This window comes from Poecile atricapillus, chromosome 15 (genome assembly GCF_030490865.1).
Source record: "Poecile atricapillus isolate bPoeAtr1 chromosome 15, bPoeAtr1.hap1, whole genome shotgun sequence".
In the NCBI taxonomy this organism is placed as follows: domain Eukaryota; kingdom Metazoa; phylum Chordata; class Aves; order Passeriformes; family Paridae; genus Poecile; species Poecile atricapillus.
In genome coordinates, this window is record NC_081263.1 from 3535001 (window position 1) to 3553181 (window position 18181).

The 18181-nt window shown below is 43.9% G+C and overlaps 1 protein-coding gene across 1 annotated transcript; it reads left to right on the top strand.

The window, feature by feature from the left end:
• Window positions 1-269: 269 nt before the first annotated feature.
• Window positions 270-13476, top strand: NPEPL1 (aminopeptidase like 1). The gene is made up of 12 exons (XM_058850726.1): window positions 270-472; window positions 1350-1535; window positions 2690-2860; window positions 5404-5493; window positions 6161-6242; window positions 6420-6562; window positions 7136-7213; window positions 9703-9803; window positions 10408-10531; window positions 10891-11067; window positions 11691-11801; window positions 12554-13476. The coding sequence occupies exons 1-12, from the start codon at window positions 323-325 to the stop codon at window positions 12710-12712; spliced, it is 1572 nt and encodes a 523-aa protein (XP_058706709.1). The 5' UTR covers window positions 270-322; the 3' UTR covers window positions 12713-13476.
• Window positions 13477-18181: the final 4705 nt, after the last annotated feature.

An 18181-nucleotide genomic window follows, 5' to 3' on the forward strand; every position in this document is an offset into this window, starting at 1 on the left:
GGACTCGATCATATCTGTGGGGTCCTTCCAAATCACCAGATTCTGATAATTGTCCGCTGACCAAACATGAACAGGAGGCGCTTGGCAACTACAAAAAAAAATCAGAATAAACAGCTTATTCTATTCCAGCCCACCATGCAAGTGCACTATGAAAGCAGCACTGGGAAATCCCTGTTGGCTCAGCGCTGTGCCCGGCTCTGCCCCGGCCGTGCCCGGCTCTGCCCTGGCCGTGCCCGGCGCTCCCGCGGCACCGGCGCGTCCCCGCCCCGCGGAGCCGGGGCCGGGCCCGGGGCGGGGCGGCGCGGCCGGGCCGGGCAGGAAGATGGCGAACGTGCAGCTGGAGTTCCAGGCCAGCGCGGGCGAGGCGGACCCGCAGAGCCGCCCGCTGCTCGTGCTGGGGCAGCTGCACAACCTGCACCGCCTGCCCTGGGCGCAGCTGCGGGGGAAGCTGCAGCCGCGGGTCACCGAGGAGGTGAGGCCGCGCCGCGGGTCCGCGCCCCCTCAGAGCCCGGCAGCGCCCGCGGGGCCCCCGCGCCGCCTGCCCGCCCGGCCCGGCGGCCTCGTGGTGCGGCGGCCGCCCCGGCCCGCGGGGGCTGCGCTGCCCCGGCCCTGGGCCCGGCCCTGAGCGCCGCTGTGCCCCGGGGACCCCCGCGCCGGGCCGGGCCGAGCCTGTTGCTGCGGCGGGGCCGCCCGGGCAGCCGCTCCCGCAGCCCCTGTGCCCACCCCGGCGGGGGAAAGGCGCTTTGCCCTCGCTGAGGGGACGGGGGGCGGCTGCAGTGAGCGCTGAGAGCCCCCTCCCCGCCCGCAGCCACTGCGGTGGGAGCTGCGGACCTGTTTGTTTAGTGGTGGTGATGGCTTGTGGTAGAATGATAAACGTTTTGCATTGCGGCTTTTTAGGTCGCTAGATATTTGGCAGGGGTTGTTATACGGGGCTCCCCAGTCTCTTAAGACAATATTTACCCTTCTTGGTTTTATTTGTTTTTAATTAAATTGCTATGTGAAATAATAATTCGGAGCTAGTAAATCAGTCCTTCTATTTATCACTAGAAAAACTGTTTCAAGTTAAGAAAGCTCTGAACCAGCCTGTGCACTAAACAGTGTGGTTTTAGATTGTAATTCATATGGCTTAAAGGAGATGCTTGTAATGGAAAGTACATTTCTATTTTCTGGTTAATGAACAGGTTTGTCAAATTTCCTGTTTCTTTTCACTCCAGAGGTTCTTGTGCACAATTTCTTTGTTTCCAACACCTAAAGCCCTGTCATTAAAAATTGCCTAAATACAGCAGGAGTGAGGTGGGAAAGAAAGTCTGGCACAATTCTTTGTGTTTCAATCCTTCGTTTCTCCCCAGATCTGGCAGTCTGCTCTGAGCACTCTGAATCCCAACCCCACGGACAGCTGTCCCCTGTACCTGAACTATGCCACGGTGGCCGCGCTGCCGTCCAGGGTCAGCCGGCACAACAGCCCGTCCGCAGCGCAGTTCATCACCCGTCTGGTCAGGAACTGCCTGCCAGGAGGGGTCAACAGATGCATTGTTGTAAGTGGCTCTTGAAATGCTTCTGGTGAAATGTCTAGCGAGTGTTTTCTCGACTTTTCCGGGTTGTAGCTGTCTCCAAGGAGACTGGAGGTGGACAAGTTTGACTGATATAATTACACTGACATGAGTGGTTTTGCACTGACATGTAGGCAAGACCTGACTGTAATGGCTTGTGCATGCTCAAGCACATTTGGAGGAGGAAATTAAGTCTGGATTCCTATGGAACATCTTCAACGAGGAATGCCCATGCAAAGCGAACCATTAGTGGCTTTTTCTGAGCTAGGATTTGGGATGTCAGCACATGCTTCAGGAGACTGATGTAGCCTAAGTGGAGAGTGTTATGTCTGTATCACAGAACCCATGAGAGGTGCCTTGCTTGTGTTGTTCAGTGAGTTTTAAAAGTCTTGATGCAAGTAATGCTCCAATGTGAGTCCTTTGCAGCACTAGCTCTTGGACTTCTTTGGTCATCTTCTCTATGAGCCTGATTAATTTATTTGTTTCTGTGGGTTCTCCAATTAATAATTAAATATCAGATTTGTGGGTTGTTGGAGAAGACTCATACAGTCAGTGTCAGTGAATAAATTTAATAGTACTCTTCACTTGGACAACTTACTTGTAAGAGTAATAACTCTACCTAATTTTTACCCTTTGAAAATGTTCAACTAAAACTGCAATCCATTGGTAATTTCTATAATGAACTTAAGAAAAATAAACTACCTGTTAACAAACTTTTGGGTTAACATTAGCCACATAGTCATACAATTTCTGTTTGCACATTCTCATGTAATTTCTTCGTTATATTTGTTTTGAGCAGATATTGGTGATTCTCGTGACTTTTTTTAGTCCTGATCTGTGTTAATTGCACTGGTGTAATTACAGCAGTCCAGCTCCCTTATAAGGATGAACTAATTCCAGCAGTGTAATTCATTTCCATATGGGAAATGAACTGGACCAGTTCACTGGAATACTTTCACACTGCCTCCCTGTCCATGCAAAACATGATGAATGAGCTTGTCTTGACTCAGGGTTCAGTTATTTCCCACCCACCTCATTTTTTCCCCTCTTCCCCAGTAATACCCCAAGTAACAGATCCTTTTAAGTGCATCCTTCCCCACCTGGTGTGTGACATATTTTGCTGCTGGCTGCTGTTCCAGATGGTGTGTGAGCGCTCTGAAGTCTTCGCCTCCGCCTGTGCCCTGGCCAGGGCCTTCCCCCTGTTCACACATCGGTCCAGCGCCTCCAGACGCACAGAGAAGAAAACTGTCACAGTGGAATTCTTCCTGGTTGGCCAAAACAATGGACCAATGGAATTGGCAACACTTAAAGTAAGATTTTGGGCGTTTTCTGTCATCTTTTTCTTCAGTTTGCTGCATGTGCAAATGGATCTGTCTCCAGCTGCCTCTGGAATAAGTGTTGTGTAATTATCTTAGCTCAGGGTTCCTTGAAGTTGATCAGTTCACAGCATCTGTGACTAGAAATACTGAACATATTACTGCAGCAGATGCTCAGGATGTTACTCAGAATTTAGATTTCAGGGATGGAAAACACCAAACAAACAGCAGAAAGAAAATGTCTCTTCTCTGTGTATCACAGATGCAAACTCTTTTTTTAGCCTTTAATATTACACTGCTTTTAGTGTGTGGGCTTCTTACTTTTTTCTACCCAGGCAAAAGCTGTGTGTGCAGGTGAACATCACAGTGAAGCCACTAAAAGTCTCTTAACAGGGATCACATATGGCCTCTGCTATTTCTGTCTGGTGTACCTCTGGCTGAGTTTTTCTGGTAGAACTGCAGCCAGAAACAAGACCCTAAGAAACAAAACAGCTTGGAGCTGTACATGACAGTGAAATATGTCCAAGTCATCTTTCAATGGCAGAAAATCAAAGACTGTTTCCCTTGTTTAACTGCTACAGAGAGGAAACTCCACATCAGGTAACTGTTGGCATGCCAGGTCATTCCTCTTCAAGATCCATAAACTTAAAAGCTATTCCAAGGTTTGCTGTTAATCCGTTAGGGAACTCCCTGTTCAGTGATCCGGGCTCTGTGCTTCAGTACAGATGGATACTTCCTTCAGTCACTGACCAGTCAGTGAGGTTACAGAAATCCCTTAAAAGCTTTGGCAATGGATTTGACAAAGGATATGGTGTTGCTTCATTTGCAATTCCCAGAATTACAGCTTTAGAGTATTTTTTTTTTCAGTATCTTTTCCTCTGTGCTCGATCCTTACTCCATGGACTGATTTGGCCCCAGAAAATGGTGCCAGCCCGGTTTTCAGCAAAGTGGCAAAGACAGGCGTGCTGAGAGTACAACTCTTGATCACTCCATTTTTCCATGCCCCAAATCAGAAAAAGCATAGCTGCTGTCAAAAATAGTTCCTTCAGATAGGTAGATTCCAAACCACTTGGGTTATTTTTAACTTAAAAACAAAGCTGCAATTATTTCTACCTCCTGTTTTTACCCTTGATGTCAATGCCAAAAATATTACTGGCTTCTTCTTAGCTGAGTTTGCACCCCTTAAATTCAACCAGCACCAGACAGCTAATGCAGAGCATGGAAGAGGCATGTGGTAGGATGTTTTTATCTAAACCTCTCCCTTGGCATATTGTATTTTACACCTACTGCACTGTACAGGGTATTTTATGGTGAGGACTAGCAGGGATTGTCAGAGCTTTACAGGGCACTTATTAAAGGCTGCCATTATCCAGGTTCTCTGGAGCACTCTGGAAACACAAACACAGGCACAGCTTATTTCTGGAAGTCATGCTGCTCCCCTGGGGCTTGGCCTTGGGGTTAGAGCACCTCCTTTTACCTGCATGGCCCTAACAGGGAATAACCCAGACAGAGCTTGGCTCCTGAGGAGGTCCTTACCCCTTTAGGGACAGTAAAGCAATCAGAAGTAATTGCAAGGAATTGGGAACCATTCCAAAGCAAGCCAAGGTTTAGGAGTGTGCTGGGATACAAATGTATGGAGTCCTTAGGCTGGTCTGGCCAAGCCAAACTTCAGATGCCTCAGCATGAGTGTCCAACACCTCAGATTCCTGTGAAACCCGTCTTGACTCACCCCAGTGCTGTGTGTGGTCCTCAGTGTAGTGTGGCTACTGGAGAGCTTGCACAAAGTTTCCTTCCCCCAGGTCTTACAGCTTCAAGTTGTTAGTTCATGGGAGTTAAAAGTTGAAGCTTGGTGCCTGGTGTCTTCATGGTCCTTTTTTTGCCAGGAGAATCATTCTGATCCAGGGAAACAGCCTTGGCTGCTTGACCATTTTGATTCTGTCCCCTCTTGCTTAGATAAGTTTTGGTCAGTCCAGGTGAGGGTCAGCCCATTTTGCCACAGAAATCAGGAAACAGTGCATGTTGTACACAAACATGAAATATTCCAGTTTGCCCATTGGCCTGCCATATAGGACACAGTCACAGCAGTAATCTTTATTGCCCTCAGCCACTCTGCCTGCCCTGTACAAACTCTGCAGTTTCCCATGTCGCAGATTACACAATCTCTGCAGGTTTCCAGCCCTGGCAGCCCGTAAGCTCATTGTGACTTCCTGAATTAGCTGCCTCTTATCTTTCATTCCTCCACCTCACATTGCCTTCTTGGTCTCCCTTTCATAATGGAGAAAGATACTAATTTTGCAACACCAGTGTGCTGGGTAAAGGAATACAGTTGCTTAGAAATTAAAGCACATAGAAAAATAAGTCGGACACGTACAAAAACTAATGGTTAGCTTGGCTGACATTGTTTAACTGTGCAGTGCCTGTGGTGATGGCAGTTAAGCATTAACATGCTCCAGAGGAGCCACACATCTGCAGAGGGATAAATGCAAAGCTGTGCCAAAGGCCAGCCCCTTCCCAGGTGTCCTCCCTTGTGTTTGCAGTGCCTGGCCAGTGCCACCGAAGGGGTCCGGCTGGCCGCGCGCATCGTGGACACCCCGTGCAACGAGATGAACACTGACAACTTCCTGGAGGTTGGTGATGCACCTGATGAGTGAGAATTGCTAATTGCAAGTCTAGACTGCAGTAATCAAACCCAAGTGTTGCTGTCTCTCAATGAAAGCTGAGTGTCAGCAGTGGGAAGAAAATCAAACCAGGGGTGCTCAGGCTCTTCCTTTGGCCTTTCACGTTCTGTGGAACTGTGTAAAGTTGGAAGGAGGCAGAGTTTACAGCTTGAAGTTGGGCACTAAGAAGCTGAAAAAATGAGTTCCTCATTTGGTCATGGCACTGGATTCTTGTCTTAAACCTGATGGGGACCAGAGTTACTGAAATTAAGGGACAGTTGACATATTTTCAAATGAGCTTCATCATAAAGATCTGGAAAGCTGTTGAGAATTAAATTATTTCTGTCCTATTACATCATGATCCAATAGAGTGAACAGTTGTCCTTTACCTCAGAAGATTTCTTTCACTGGCAGAGCCTAAAGGTCAAATTTATATTTCATGCCATAGTAAGTCAAGGATGTGTCAGTGGAATTAGGCCATCAGAAAGGCAGCACCACTCCCAAAATTGTGAATGTTTGTATGTGTATGCATTCAAAGATCACAAGAACTCCTCTAACCTGGGTACTCATTTGTGTGGAAAGGCACAAATGTGTCCTGATGATTGATTGACAGTGTCCTTTTTTCTGAATTATTAAGGAAATCAAAAAAGTTGGTAAGGATCTTGGGATTACTCCTACCATTATCCGAGATGAGGAGCTGAAAGAGAGAGGCTTTGGAGGTAAATCTTGTTGAGTATTCCACTTTTTTCATAACAGATGACTTTTTGCCATCTCTATTGTAATGTTTCATTTGCACATTTTTGAAACTCTTTTGTTGCCCATAGTATTCCAAGAAAATACCCACAGGGGCTCCCTGCAGTCTTCCCTCCCCACAGGTTTATTTCTCTGTTTTCCAGGTATCTATGGAGTTGGAAAGGCAGCTCTGCATCCTCCAGCCCTGGCAGTTCTCAGTCACACTCCAGATGGTGCCACACAGACCATTGCCTGGGTGGGCAAAGGTATTGTGTATGACACTGGAGGACTCAGCATCAAGGGAAAGGTACAGAAGCATTTGTTCTGCTGGTGCCTGTGCTTACACTGTTGTTTTGTGATGAAAGCAGTTCAGATAATGTCTGTAGGAAACAAAAGTACCTTTTTATTGAGTTAAATGCTTGATCTTTTGTCATCCATATGGACACAAACTATCAGGGGAGAAGACCAAATGGGCTTCAAGGACCACTACAGAACAATTCAATAGCAACATGATATTTTGCCTTTTAAATATTGCCTGCTGAAAGGCATGAGGTAGGAACAAAGATGTTTAATTTCTGGTTTCAAAGACAACCAAAACCACTTGGAGTTGGCCTCAGTGTGAAACTTATACACAACAACATTTTTCTTTTTACTTTTTAAGTAAGTACTTTTTAAGTTTAGCAGCCCAGGTTTAGTATTTTTCAGTTCCAAGACCAGATCCACCAATAAGCAGAGGCTCATGTTCCTTGTTTGCGTTGTTGACAGCTGAGTACTGTCAAAACCAGAGCCTCAGAAGCATCAGAAACACTGGTTCTAGCAGGCATTAATGTGAAATTCTCTTTCAAAGACAAAAAAAATTTCTATGGTTCTGTTTAAACAGACTACTATGCCTGGAATGAAACGAGACTGTGGTGGAGCAGCTGCTATTTTGGGTGCCTTCAAAGCCACTGTAAAGCAAGTAAGTAAAATGTGTTAATTGATATCATGTATCCCAGCACTGCCAAGGAGCTTGGATATATTCCCAGAGACAGAAGCCTGTCTAATCCTGAAGTTCTGACCTGCCACTGCTCTTAGTGAGCTTGAGCCACTCTGCTCTTTCTGCTATTCCAGGAAAATATTTCACGTCTTTACTGGGATCTTGAGAATTGTGAGAAATTCCTTGAGTGCTGTTTTTTTTTAAGGGTCTTCCTTGAATTTCAGGGTTTGTTCTGTGGACTGAGTGGTTTCTAGTTCCTTGAATCAGGTCTATACTTGAGTTATCCAGTGCTGATTTTGTTTAAGCTGTGGGATTTGGGGCAGCTGTTGTCACCTTAGCGAAGAAGGGGATGAGTGACTTTGGGATATGAAGTCTTTCTATATTCCAAATCCTGTGCCAGGTCTAATATTAACCTAGTGGGGAAATAGCAGCTCTAGTGTCATCAGGAGCTCCTTGCTGGTTTGCTTCTGTGGTCAGAAAGTAGTGGGGGAGCTGAGAAGAAGCCAGGTATTGAAATACGAAGAATTACAAATATTCCTATTGCGCTTCAACTATGCAAACTGGGGAAAAGTGGCTGCTGCCAGTAAAACTCTGCCCTCTCCACAAATCCAGTGACTGAGTCTTGCTGACAGAGCAGCTATTGCCTCCAAGGAGTATCCAAAGTTCAAAATATATTTACTGCTGCAGATTAATGCATAGATCTGATGGATGCTTTGTCCAGGGGCTGATCAGTGCCAAATTCCCATTTCTCAATAGTCTAGCTCTGTGCCTTGGCCCTAACAGCATGTTTGATATGGAAAGATTGTGAACTTCACAGTTGTCTGCTGAGAATTAAAATTGAAAACAGATTTGTGAGCTGTATCTCAGGCAGAATAACTACCTTGCATAACTAAATCCTTCAGAAAGTTATGTCAGAGGTCTGCAAGCGACAAGAGCTGGAATGTAGTGCTTTGGGAAATTTTGGGATAGCCATGGATGGGGGACATCCTTCAGTGGTTCAGTCCTTGTTTCCAGAGTAGTTTTGTGTGTGATTGTCTGCACTGAGAGAAGTTCCCTTCACAGTCACAGTAGATGTGAGCACAAGTGATCTGTCAGTTCATACACAATTACTGCAGCAGTGAATAAACTGCCAGTGATGTATTTGGACAAACTGAGCCCAGAGAAATCTTTATATGCCTTTATATGTAAAAACAAAAGAATGAACTCACTGCTAAATTTTACAGTCTTGTGTGAGAAGACCTGTAAATGACATCCCTGCAGAAAATGTGTTCAGAGAGGTAGTGGGGAGAATTTGTTGTTAGTGTTTCAAGGCTTCATTTTTTTTTAATGCTTTTAAGAATAAAAGAAAGGTAGAAGAGGTTTCACTGAGCTATGCTTTGTCACAGAGACTGAAGTGGGAAATGTGTGTTGGATAGAAAGCTCAGTGGGAGGAGGGGTAGAGGTTATTTTCCATCTTCATAAAATACCTGCCTGCATGCTGTTCAACAGTTACACAACATGTTTTTAAAAGGCTTTGGATGGCAAAAGTAAACAAGTGATTTTTCCTAGAAAGGTGCATTTCCTCCATTGTGAGCTTTCCAACACAAGGGAGAAGAGAAAAACATTGACCTAAATTTTTGATTTCTTTCTTGTTAACGTGATCCTGCATGTTAGCATAGTGAATCCTTCTTTTGAAGAGCTGCAGGCAGAATGAGGTTCAGGAAAAGGTACCTGATGCTGGAAATAGATTTTCACTTTTTGACAGTAGATTAATAACGTGTCTCTCTTGGAGGAGAAAACTCCAGTGAGACTCTGTGAATAGTTGGGTCATGGAGGGAAGGTCCATCTCCAGCAATGCTGTTTGCCCACCAGCTGAGCTAGAAACTGGAATTACTTTATGGCTTCTAAATGCTGCCCGTTATTTTGAAAGGTTTTGATTGATGCCTTTGCCCTTCAGACTTCAGAACATGAGCTGATTCAGCAAGCCCAGATTTCTTCAGCCACAGACTTTTATCAAGAGATTAAGAATAAAACTGGCCCAGGTTTTCCCCCAGAATTTGCTGCTGTTAAGGTTAACTATCCCAGTTAAGGAGGAACAATGTTTTCATTTGTTAAATGCTGCTGACTCCCTGTCAGTTCCTAGAATCCCTCCACACAATACAGCTGCTGTATAAATAACAGAATCATCATCCATTTTAAAATACCATCCATAACCACATAAGCACTTGACTTTAAATCAAAATTAGAGCATTATGAGATAAACCAGAAGAGAGGAGGCTAAGGGAAAAAAACAAAACGGGTTAAAAATGCTGTGTTCCTCCCAGCAAGAACAACACATTTAAGAACTAACACCCACCCACCTGTCCTAAAACCAGATTTCCTTTGAAAATTGTAGCATTGCTGTCAAGAAGTCTTAATCCCTCACTGACTTCAGTCCCAATAAATCAGCTTGATGTGAGTCAAAAGCCATTTCTTCCCTCTGGTTCTTACAGGGGTTTAAGGACAATCTTCATGCTGTTTTTTGTCTGGCTGAGAACGCAGTGGGACCACGTGCAACGAGACCTGATGACATTCATGTTCTTTACTCTGGAAAGTAAGATTGTATCTATCCCTTTCCCATAAACAGAACAAACATCATTTTTGTGTTACTTTGAGAGCCATGCAGATTGTGAGGCTGTCCCTAAATCAGCTTCCCTAAATATTGGTAATTGCATTCCAGACATCCATAGTAGTGAGTTTTAAGTGTATTTAGATTTTCCTGTGGGGTGTATAAATATACATAAAAATACATGTATATCATGAGCTGCACTTGCCTTAAAGCCCTCAGATTTAGGTGGTTTTGTGGTAGAACCAGTTTTCTGTGTCCCTCTGCAGCTGCACTGTGTGGCAAAGCAGCAAAGACAGGGCATCAGAATCTCTTTTAAGGACAGATGTTACATCTTTGGCAGTAATTTGTAGAATCCCAACAAGGCATCACACAGGTTCAACAGGCAGAGCCTGCCACAGTACTCTCATTTCCTTGTGTGTTCTGTCTGGATGCTTGGAGCTGGGGAATAGCAGCCCCACAGACTTGCAGGGTCAAATAAGAGAAGCACATGAGGCCTGAGGCTGCTTTCTCAAGTATTCTAGTCCAGACAGGTGAGTCCTGACTTCCAGCCTGAAGCTCTCCAGTCTGACATGCCCTCTCTTCCTCCCAGAACTGTGGAAATCAACAACACTGATGCAGAAGGTCGCCTGATCCTGGCTGATGGAGTCGCTTACGCCTGCAAAGACCTTGGAGCTGATATCATTCTGGATATGGCCACTCTTACTGGAGCTCAGGTACAACACTCTACATTTATAACTCAGTTTCTTTTCTGTTCTTTATGCAACTTTTTTGCGTTTGCATACTTAAATTAAAAGTAGTATTCTGGTGACATCAGCAGCTGATGGAAGCAGGCCAGTACTCCATGTTTGCATGTTTGCAATTTAATTTATAATTACCAGAACTGATTTGTTAATAGTGATCAGGATTTTCTTGTCCATGAAATGGCTTCTATTTCAAGTCACACACAGAGTGATACAAGGGTACAAATTTAACGCTATTATTTTCTAGCACCTGTTCCTATTTTGTACAAGGTTATATTGATGAGCAGTGGTGGGAGGTGACTTCTTCCTGAGTTTGTCCTTTACCTCACCAGGGAATTGCTACAGGAAAATACCATGCTGCTGTTCTTACCAATAATGAAGAATGGGAAAAGGCTTGTGTTAAAGCTGGCAGGAACTGTGGAGACTTGGTCCATCCTCTGGTGTACTGCCCTGAGCTCCACTTCAGTGAATTTACCTCTGCTGTAGCTGATATGAAGAACTCTGTAGCAGTAAGATTTGTTTTTTCTTTTAAATTTCTCTGTTACATAAAGATGTGTGTTTTCTAGACAACGAGCTGTCCTGCTGAAAGCTCTTCATGGGGGCACCTTTTATAAATGGTCCATATTGTCCTGGTCTTCAGTGTCTTTCTCCTGGGGCTCTGCAGACTGTCTTTAGTGTCAGGTTTAAACAGGGTGAGCTGCTGCAAAGGTATCTTTGGGCTGCTTGCCTTTTAAGCATGGCTCTGAATGAATGCTGAATTCCTGGATGGAGCCCTTTTAGGAAATCAAGATGGACATTCCTCAGATCATACATCACCAGCAGAGGAAGTAGCTGGGAGTGCAGAAACCAGGAAATGAGGATGGAGGCCTCGGAATTGCTGCAGCTGCTTTTGCTGCATTTGAGAGTTCCAGTGTGCAGTGAGGTTCCAAAACCTCTGCAGAAAGGAGTGTGGGCAGAAAAGGAATTGAGCAGGGCCACACTGCTGCTAGGGACTAAGTCAAGGGTTTACAGTAAAGTTGGTTTATCCGACTGTTTCAGGGCCATTCATTAAGCTGTAACTGCCTTTCCTCTATGCAGGACATTTACATTTTCTTTGCTTGTGAGACCAGCTCTATTTTTATTGCTCCCACAGGACCGAGACAATACCCCAAGCTCCTGTGCTGGGCTCTTCATTGCCTCTCACATCGGCTTCGACTGGCCTGGGGTGTGGGTGCACATCGACATCGCTGCTCCCGTGCATGCTGTGAGTGTTCCTGCCCCTCCCTGGGCACACAGGCTGGGGAAACACACCTGCTGCTGCCTGCAGGGGCTCTGGAGTGTGTCCATTCAGTTCAGAGGGACAGAAATAGGTGGAGAAGGGTCCTTTAGAAAAGCACTGACTCGTCTCCATTGCGAATTTCTTGGTTTGGTAGTTTCATCTGTTTGTGTTTTTCATTTTGGTTTTAAAATATTCTAGCAGCCACTTTAATCAGTGACATCTTTATCATTGTGAGCATTGACAACTTGCCTGGTCTCTGTTCATGGCAATAATCCCAGCCTTCCATTTTCAACCATGTTGTTTTAAGATGATTGACCAGAATTGATCATCCTTCCAAAAATACATTCCCTCTTGGAGATTTTCTCTCCTCCTTTTGGTGGAACGTGTGTGTATTCTTTTCTCTTTCCTAAAAACCAAGCCAATTCACTCCACTTGCTTCTGTTTTTTTTAAACCCCGTTTATTCAGCTCATATTCCAAATCCATGCTCAGGCTGGGTGGGAGATCCCCTGCCCTGAACAATGCTGGCCACTCTCCACCCACAAGTCAGTGGGAGCTCAGTTCTCATGTGTTGGTTTAATCCAGCTGGGCCAGATTCCAGTGGCAGGGAGGACACAGCAGCACAGAGCAGGGGTTGGCTGTGGCTGCTGACCACCACGGCTCTCGTTGGATGAGCAGCCAAATTAAAACTAATCCAAATCCTACAAGTGTGAACTGTGCGGTTTTGGTTTTGTTCTAGGGCGAGCGAGCTACTGGCTATGGCGTGGCTTTGTTGCTGTCCCTGTTTGGAGGGGCCTCTGAAGACCCTTTGCTAAACCTGGTGTCTCCCCTGGGGTGCAGTGGGGACTCTCCCCCCGAGGAGATGGAGAGGGACTCCAAGAGACGGCGCCTGGTTTGACACGGCCGCAGCCCTGCCGGGGTGTGGGGTTACCTCACTTTGCACTGATCTGTTCTCAAGCAATGAAATGTCACATGTGAGAAATTGCCTTTTTTTTTTTTTTTTTTTTTACTATCATGATAAGATTTATTACTTGTTTCTGATAAAAACAGCCTGATGTATTGTTTAGTTTGTTTTGGGTTTTTTTTTTTTAAATTATTGGTGCACACAGTTGATGAACAATATCAGTGGTGCAGAGTCCAGGCTCAACTAATTATATCAGGAAGAGGCCATGTCCTCCTCTGAGCTCCTCACAAAACCTAACCAAGTGCATTAATGCATGAGAAGCTCTCTCTAGTCTGAACAAGCAACTGCAGCTATTGCTTACAAAGTCTGAATTACTTATTATATGTGAGGTTTTATCAGACATTTCTGCAGGCCCCACTACATCTCAGAACACAGGACAAGGAAAAAAAAACTCTGTAGACTTGGCTTATTCAGAGACAATTTAGCTTAGCAGCAAAGGAGATGTAATGAGAAAAGGCCTATAGTTTTAATAAGGTGCTGTTTCCGCATGTTTTAATGTTCTTCTGACCAGTAAAATCAGCAAGAAGGGTTCAGAACATATCTCTATGTAATTGTTTCACATACAAATTACAGAATGTATTCATGTTAAATGAGGAAAACAATAGAGGGACTGTGATTGAGTAAAATCGGTTTACAAAGCAGAGTGGCTTCTTGCCACTTAATAAATTTATTATTATTAAAGAAGCTTACATATCCCATGTGGTGTTTTCTGGTGTTATTTACATTTCTGAGAACACTGAGTGCTCCAAAACTTTGTGTACAACATCATTACCCTGTTCACATTCCTTTTCCAGCACTCAGACAAAGCTGAGAGGAACAGCTTGCAGCGAGTGCTTTGGGACAGTTCTGCAGAACTTCCTGATTCACTTCATTTGAGTCAGCAGCAGTCAGGGATGCTCAGTGTGAGCTGCTCTACAAGCCACAGGGAGCTTCCAGGCTCTGGTTTGGCTGGGACACCCATGGGAAGTGACTGGTCCCAGCTGATGTCATGGCATGGGAGCAGAGAGACCAAATCCCTGTCCTTTGGCCCCAGGATCAGCCTTTGGAAGCATTTCCTGGCTCCAGCAGCGTCAGTGGTGAGAAATCCCCCCCAGCACCCCCCTGGCTGTTTTGCAGATCAACTCAACCTGAGCTGTGAGGGGTTGTCCCTTTCCCTGTTGAGTGGATCTCTGGAGAACTGGTGTTGGTTTTACCTGGAGTTCCAACACTGAGGAACACCAAGAGTCTTTTTGATTAAAAACTTCCTGGAAAGCGCAATGCAGAAGGGAGAGAGAACGTGTTTCATTCTCATTGTGTGGCCCTATTTGATAGGCAAAATATAACTTCAAAAAAAAAAACAAAGCTGCAACCCCAGAACTTCTTTACTTCTGTATTTGATTTTCCCTTGCTGTTCTGGCTCCCTGGTCCACTTGAATTTTAAGAAATCTGTATCTGAATGAGTTCTGCCTTTGGTCATTCTTTACACTTGGTATAAAGCACTACCTGGTACCAAGAGCTGCTGTGAGAAATGTGTTGATGAAGTTACTCTTGTTACAGACTCAGCATTGAAGCAAATAGCAACATGTTCTAATTTCAGTGCTCTGAGATCATCTTCAATCTCCATTTCATAGAAGCATTCTTCAAAATAATTCTAATTTTCAAATGTAGTATTTTGCCAGATTTTTACATAAAAAGTAGCCTGTGGCTTTGTGGCACAAGGCTCAATTCTGATGTTATTCACTGAGTGATAACAGAGGAGTTTGATTGTGATGGCTCATTATCATACTCTTCAATTTTGCTGTGTCTCAAGGCATAATTCTGCTGGATTTAATTTGGAAGGCACTTAATAGAATCCATTTTTAAAACTAAGTACCTCATATTAAAGAAATCTATTAAGAAAAGCCTGAAAAGCAAATTAGATGTTTGGGAAATCAAAACCTGAAAACCAGCTGAAGTTTGCTAAAGGACAGTAAAATAAATTAATTCAACACCTAATAATAAAAAAATCAGAGATACAAAATAAAAATTGAGGCTCTTTCTTTCAAATCCATTATAAAATCTCTTGCTATTCCTCATGTACATTATTATTTCCTTCTGTTTTGATAAAAGGTCTATTCTCCAGAGCACAAGCTTTGGACCTACACAATACAGTGATTTGTGAGCTGTATTTGCCAAATAAATGATTCTTTTTCCTCTGTGTTTCACAGAGCTTGCACTGGGATCATTCCCATGAAGCTCACAATGTTTCTTAACCCCTAATGAGTAGAATTTCAGTTCCTTTAGTTTACTCACCCGTTTCTGGGTGCTGAACAATTTTAAATTGGTTGGTTTGTTTTTGAAGTGAAGTTGGTGCTCACTCAGGGAAAAACCTGTGATGTGTTCAACTTGTAAAGCTTACTGCAGGAAAGGCCTTTTCTGGCTTCCTTGTGTTTTGACTGGAGGAAATTTGGCCAACAGAGGGTTTTATCCCATTTTGGCAGTGCCAAGTGCTGTCTGAACTGGGAACTGGCAACAGACACATCTCCAGAGCTTTACCTGGTGCTCCAGAAAGATGGATTTGGGCAAAACAATATTTAGGAATTAACTTCTGCTGGGCCCAGACCCTGGGAAGGTGCAGTAGAGATTTCCCTTTGGGTGTGTTGGACTTTACCTGTAGCCGCTGGTTTGGAGCTGGGTGTGGAGAGATCAACACCCCCTGCTCTCCCTGGCACACGTGTGAGGCACAAAAATCCCATCCTGTTTGTAATGTGGGCAAATTTTGGACAAAATAGATTTTTGGAAAGTAGTCTTTGGGACATCAAACAAGCACTTGTGTTCCAAGGTTGTTCCAGGTGAGTCAGGACATGTTTTATCTTCCAGTTACCTGTGCACAGAGCTACTACCAAGCACATTTGCTACAGCTGGAAAGGCATCCAAGCAGGCAAAGGGCCCTTTTGTGTTACACTGCAGTGACCCTGAAGCTGCACAAAGGCACATTAGGCAATTAAATTGATTTTTCTCCATTTGCATGTGTAAGGGTTGGAATTAGTACATCTCCCTCCTCCATCCCCATTGTGGTTTGTGTCTTGGAAATTCTGCTGCCTTGGTATGTGATGGCTTCTGGGCTCTGGATGGGAAAGCAGTAGTTTTCCAAAAGTGCTGTGCAGAGATTTTTATTTTTCCCTTTCATGTTTTCTTTCAAACACTTCTCCTACACAAAACCCACAGAGAGAGTTCCAGGCAGCGTCCACCCAGATGAAACCAGACATTTTTTTCCATAATCTTTTTATAGATTCGATAATATTTAACTCGGCATGTATTAAAAATGTATGGAGTACATAAAATTCATTATAAATGTCACCAAATGGGCCAATGGCTTTTTAATATCACTGCCACAAGACTGTATTTTAACCTATTTCCTGTCTGGATCCATTCCAGTGGCAATTCCAGGAGGGGAATATATTTAGTCTATATTTACTTAGTCTGTTTAACTTTCAGTTAGTGTCTTTGGCTGATCCCGTGGCCGTGCTATTTTGGGATGATTTATACAATATTTACATTAAATTCTGCTAATATTTCCTTGCCTCTTGAAGTCGGATTACACTATTTACATCTCAAAGGCCCAAGTTGGAGGAATAAGCAGCTGTTCCAGGCACCAGAGAGAATTTAGTGTAGGGGAGACTGCCAGCAATGAGACCATGAGTCTGAAATACTCTTGGAGGAATTATTTAGGATTGGACCAGTCCTCCATGAAGGAAGGAGGAATCATGGAATGGTTTGGGTTGGAAAGGACTTTAAAGACTGTCTAGTTCCAAACCTCCTGCCATGGGCAGAGACAGCTTCCACTGTCCCAGGCTGCTCCCAGCCCTGTCCAACCTGGCCTTGGACACTGCAGGGATGGGGCAGCCACAGCTTCTCTGGGAATCCAGCTCCAGGTGTGAGGTGGTTCCCCTCATAGGGAACAATTTCTTCCCAATATCTAATCAAATCTGCCCTTTTTCAACTTGAAGCCACTTCTCCTTATCCTGTCACTAAACACTCTTGTCCAAAGTCCCTCTCCAGCTCTCTTGGAACCCCTTTAGCCTCTGGAAGGGGCTCTAAGGTCTCTCTGGAGCCTTTTCTTCTCCTGCCTGAACAACCCCAGCTCTTTCAGCTGAGCTTCCTTATGGTGTCCTCTGGACTTGTTCCAGCTTATCCATGACTGTGGATCAGAGGGAATTCCCTTCAAGTCTGCAGTGGTGGAGCAAAGCCCTCAGCTGAAGGAAGTGTCTCACTCTGGTCCCTGTGTGGTGTGGCAGGAGAAGCAGGACAATGCTCCTGGGCCGTGTGATTGAGCCTTTTACAAAGCTGAGAGAAACTTTCAAATCAGAGTTTGGATGCTGAGGTCATATTCTTTAATGGAAAATAAGTAAATTTTGCATTTATAACAAAAATTAATAAAAAATAGATTCAGCATCACTTAATTTAACTGCAAACATGCATCACAGCTGGAGGGGAAAACTTCCTCTCTGCATGAATGGAAATTTACCTTCAGGATTGACCTGTGCAGTAACAAAGCAGCAACTGGATGAGATCAAAGTGCACAGAGCCAACCTCAAACCCAACAATATTTGGCAGAACAAACAATTCTCCTGTATTGAAGGCACAATATAATTTAGTGGTCCAGGGAAAAAATCCAAACTGTGAAAATATTTGACAGCTACTGTTATCTAGAGGAGAGGAAGAAACCAAATTAGCTGGAATTTTAATCTATAATTATTCTCAGAGGAATCTACAGGTTTTTAAGTATAGGGGATGGTTCCAACAGACATTCTTAATGGCTTGGAACTCTGGAAGAAAATCTTGCTTTGAAAGCCAGTGAAACTTTAGGAAGAAAAAATTTTTTTTTTTCTTTTTACTCAATTTAGTTCACATTTTCAAGTCCATGAATTGTCTACAGTTCACGAACAAAATGTTTCAAGTCTTATATTCTTGCTAATCCACTCTAATATTGGACTGAAGGACATTCATTGTACTTTAAAAATGTCTCGTTTGTAAAGTTACTTACTTCAATACTAAGAAAAATTTCATCAGTAGTAAGAAAAATATACATGTGGATAAATAATCTGTCATCCAGAAGGATTTTCTTGGCCTTGGAACTGATAAAATGACATATAAAAAAAGAATAAAAGGCAGAGCCAAAGCGAGAATTGAAGCAGAAATTCCTGTGATTCAGAATGATCACGAAATAGAAAGTCTCTCTGGCTTGGACACCACAAAGCAAAGCACAAGGCAGACAGATAAAACACCTCTGACTCCTCCAGTTCATTCTCATGAAATATCCTGAACCACAGGGGTGGGAGAAAAAAAAAGAAATAGAGTTCAAATGAATCATTTCTGTTTTCTAGGAACAAGGGGGTGAGATTGCTAAAGAGCATTTTTAGCTCAGATGAATAAATAAATCAG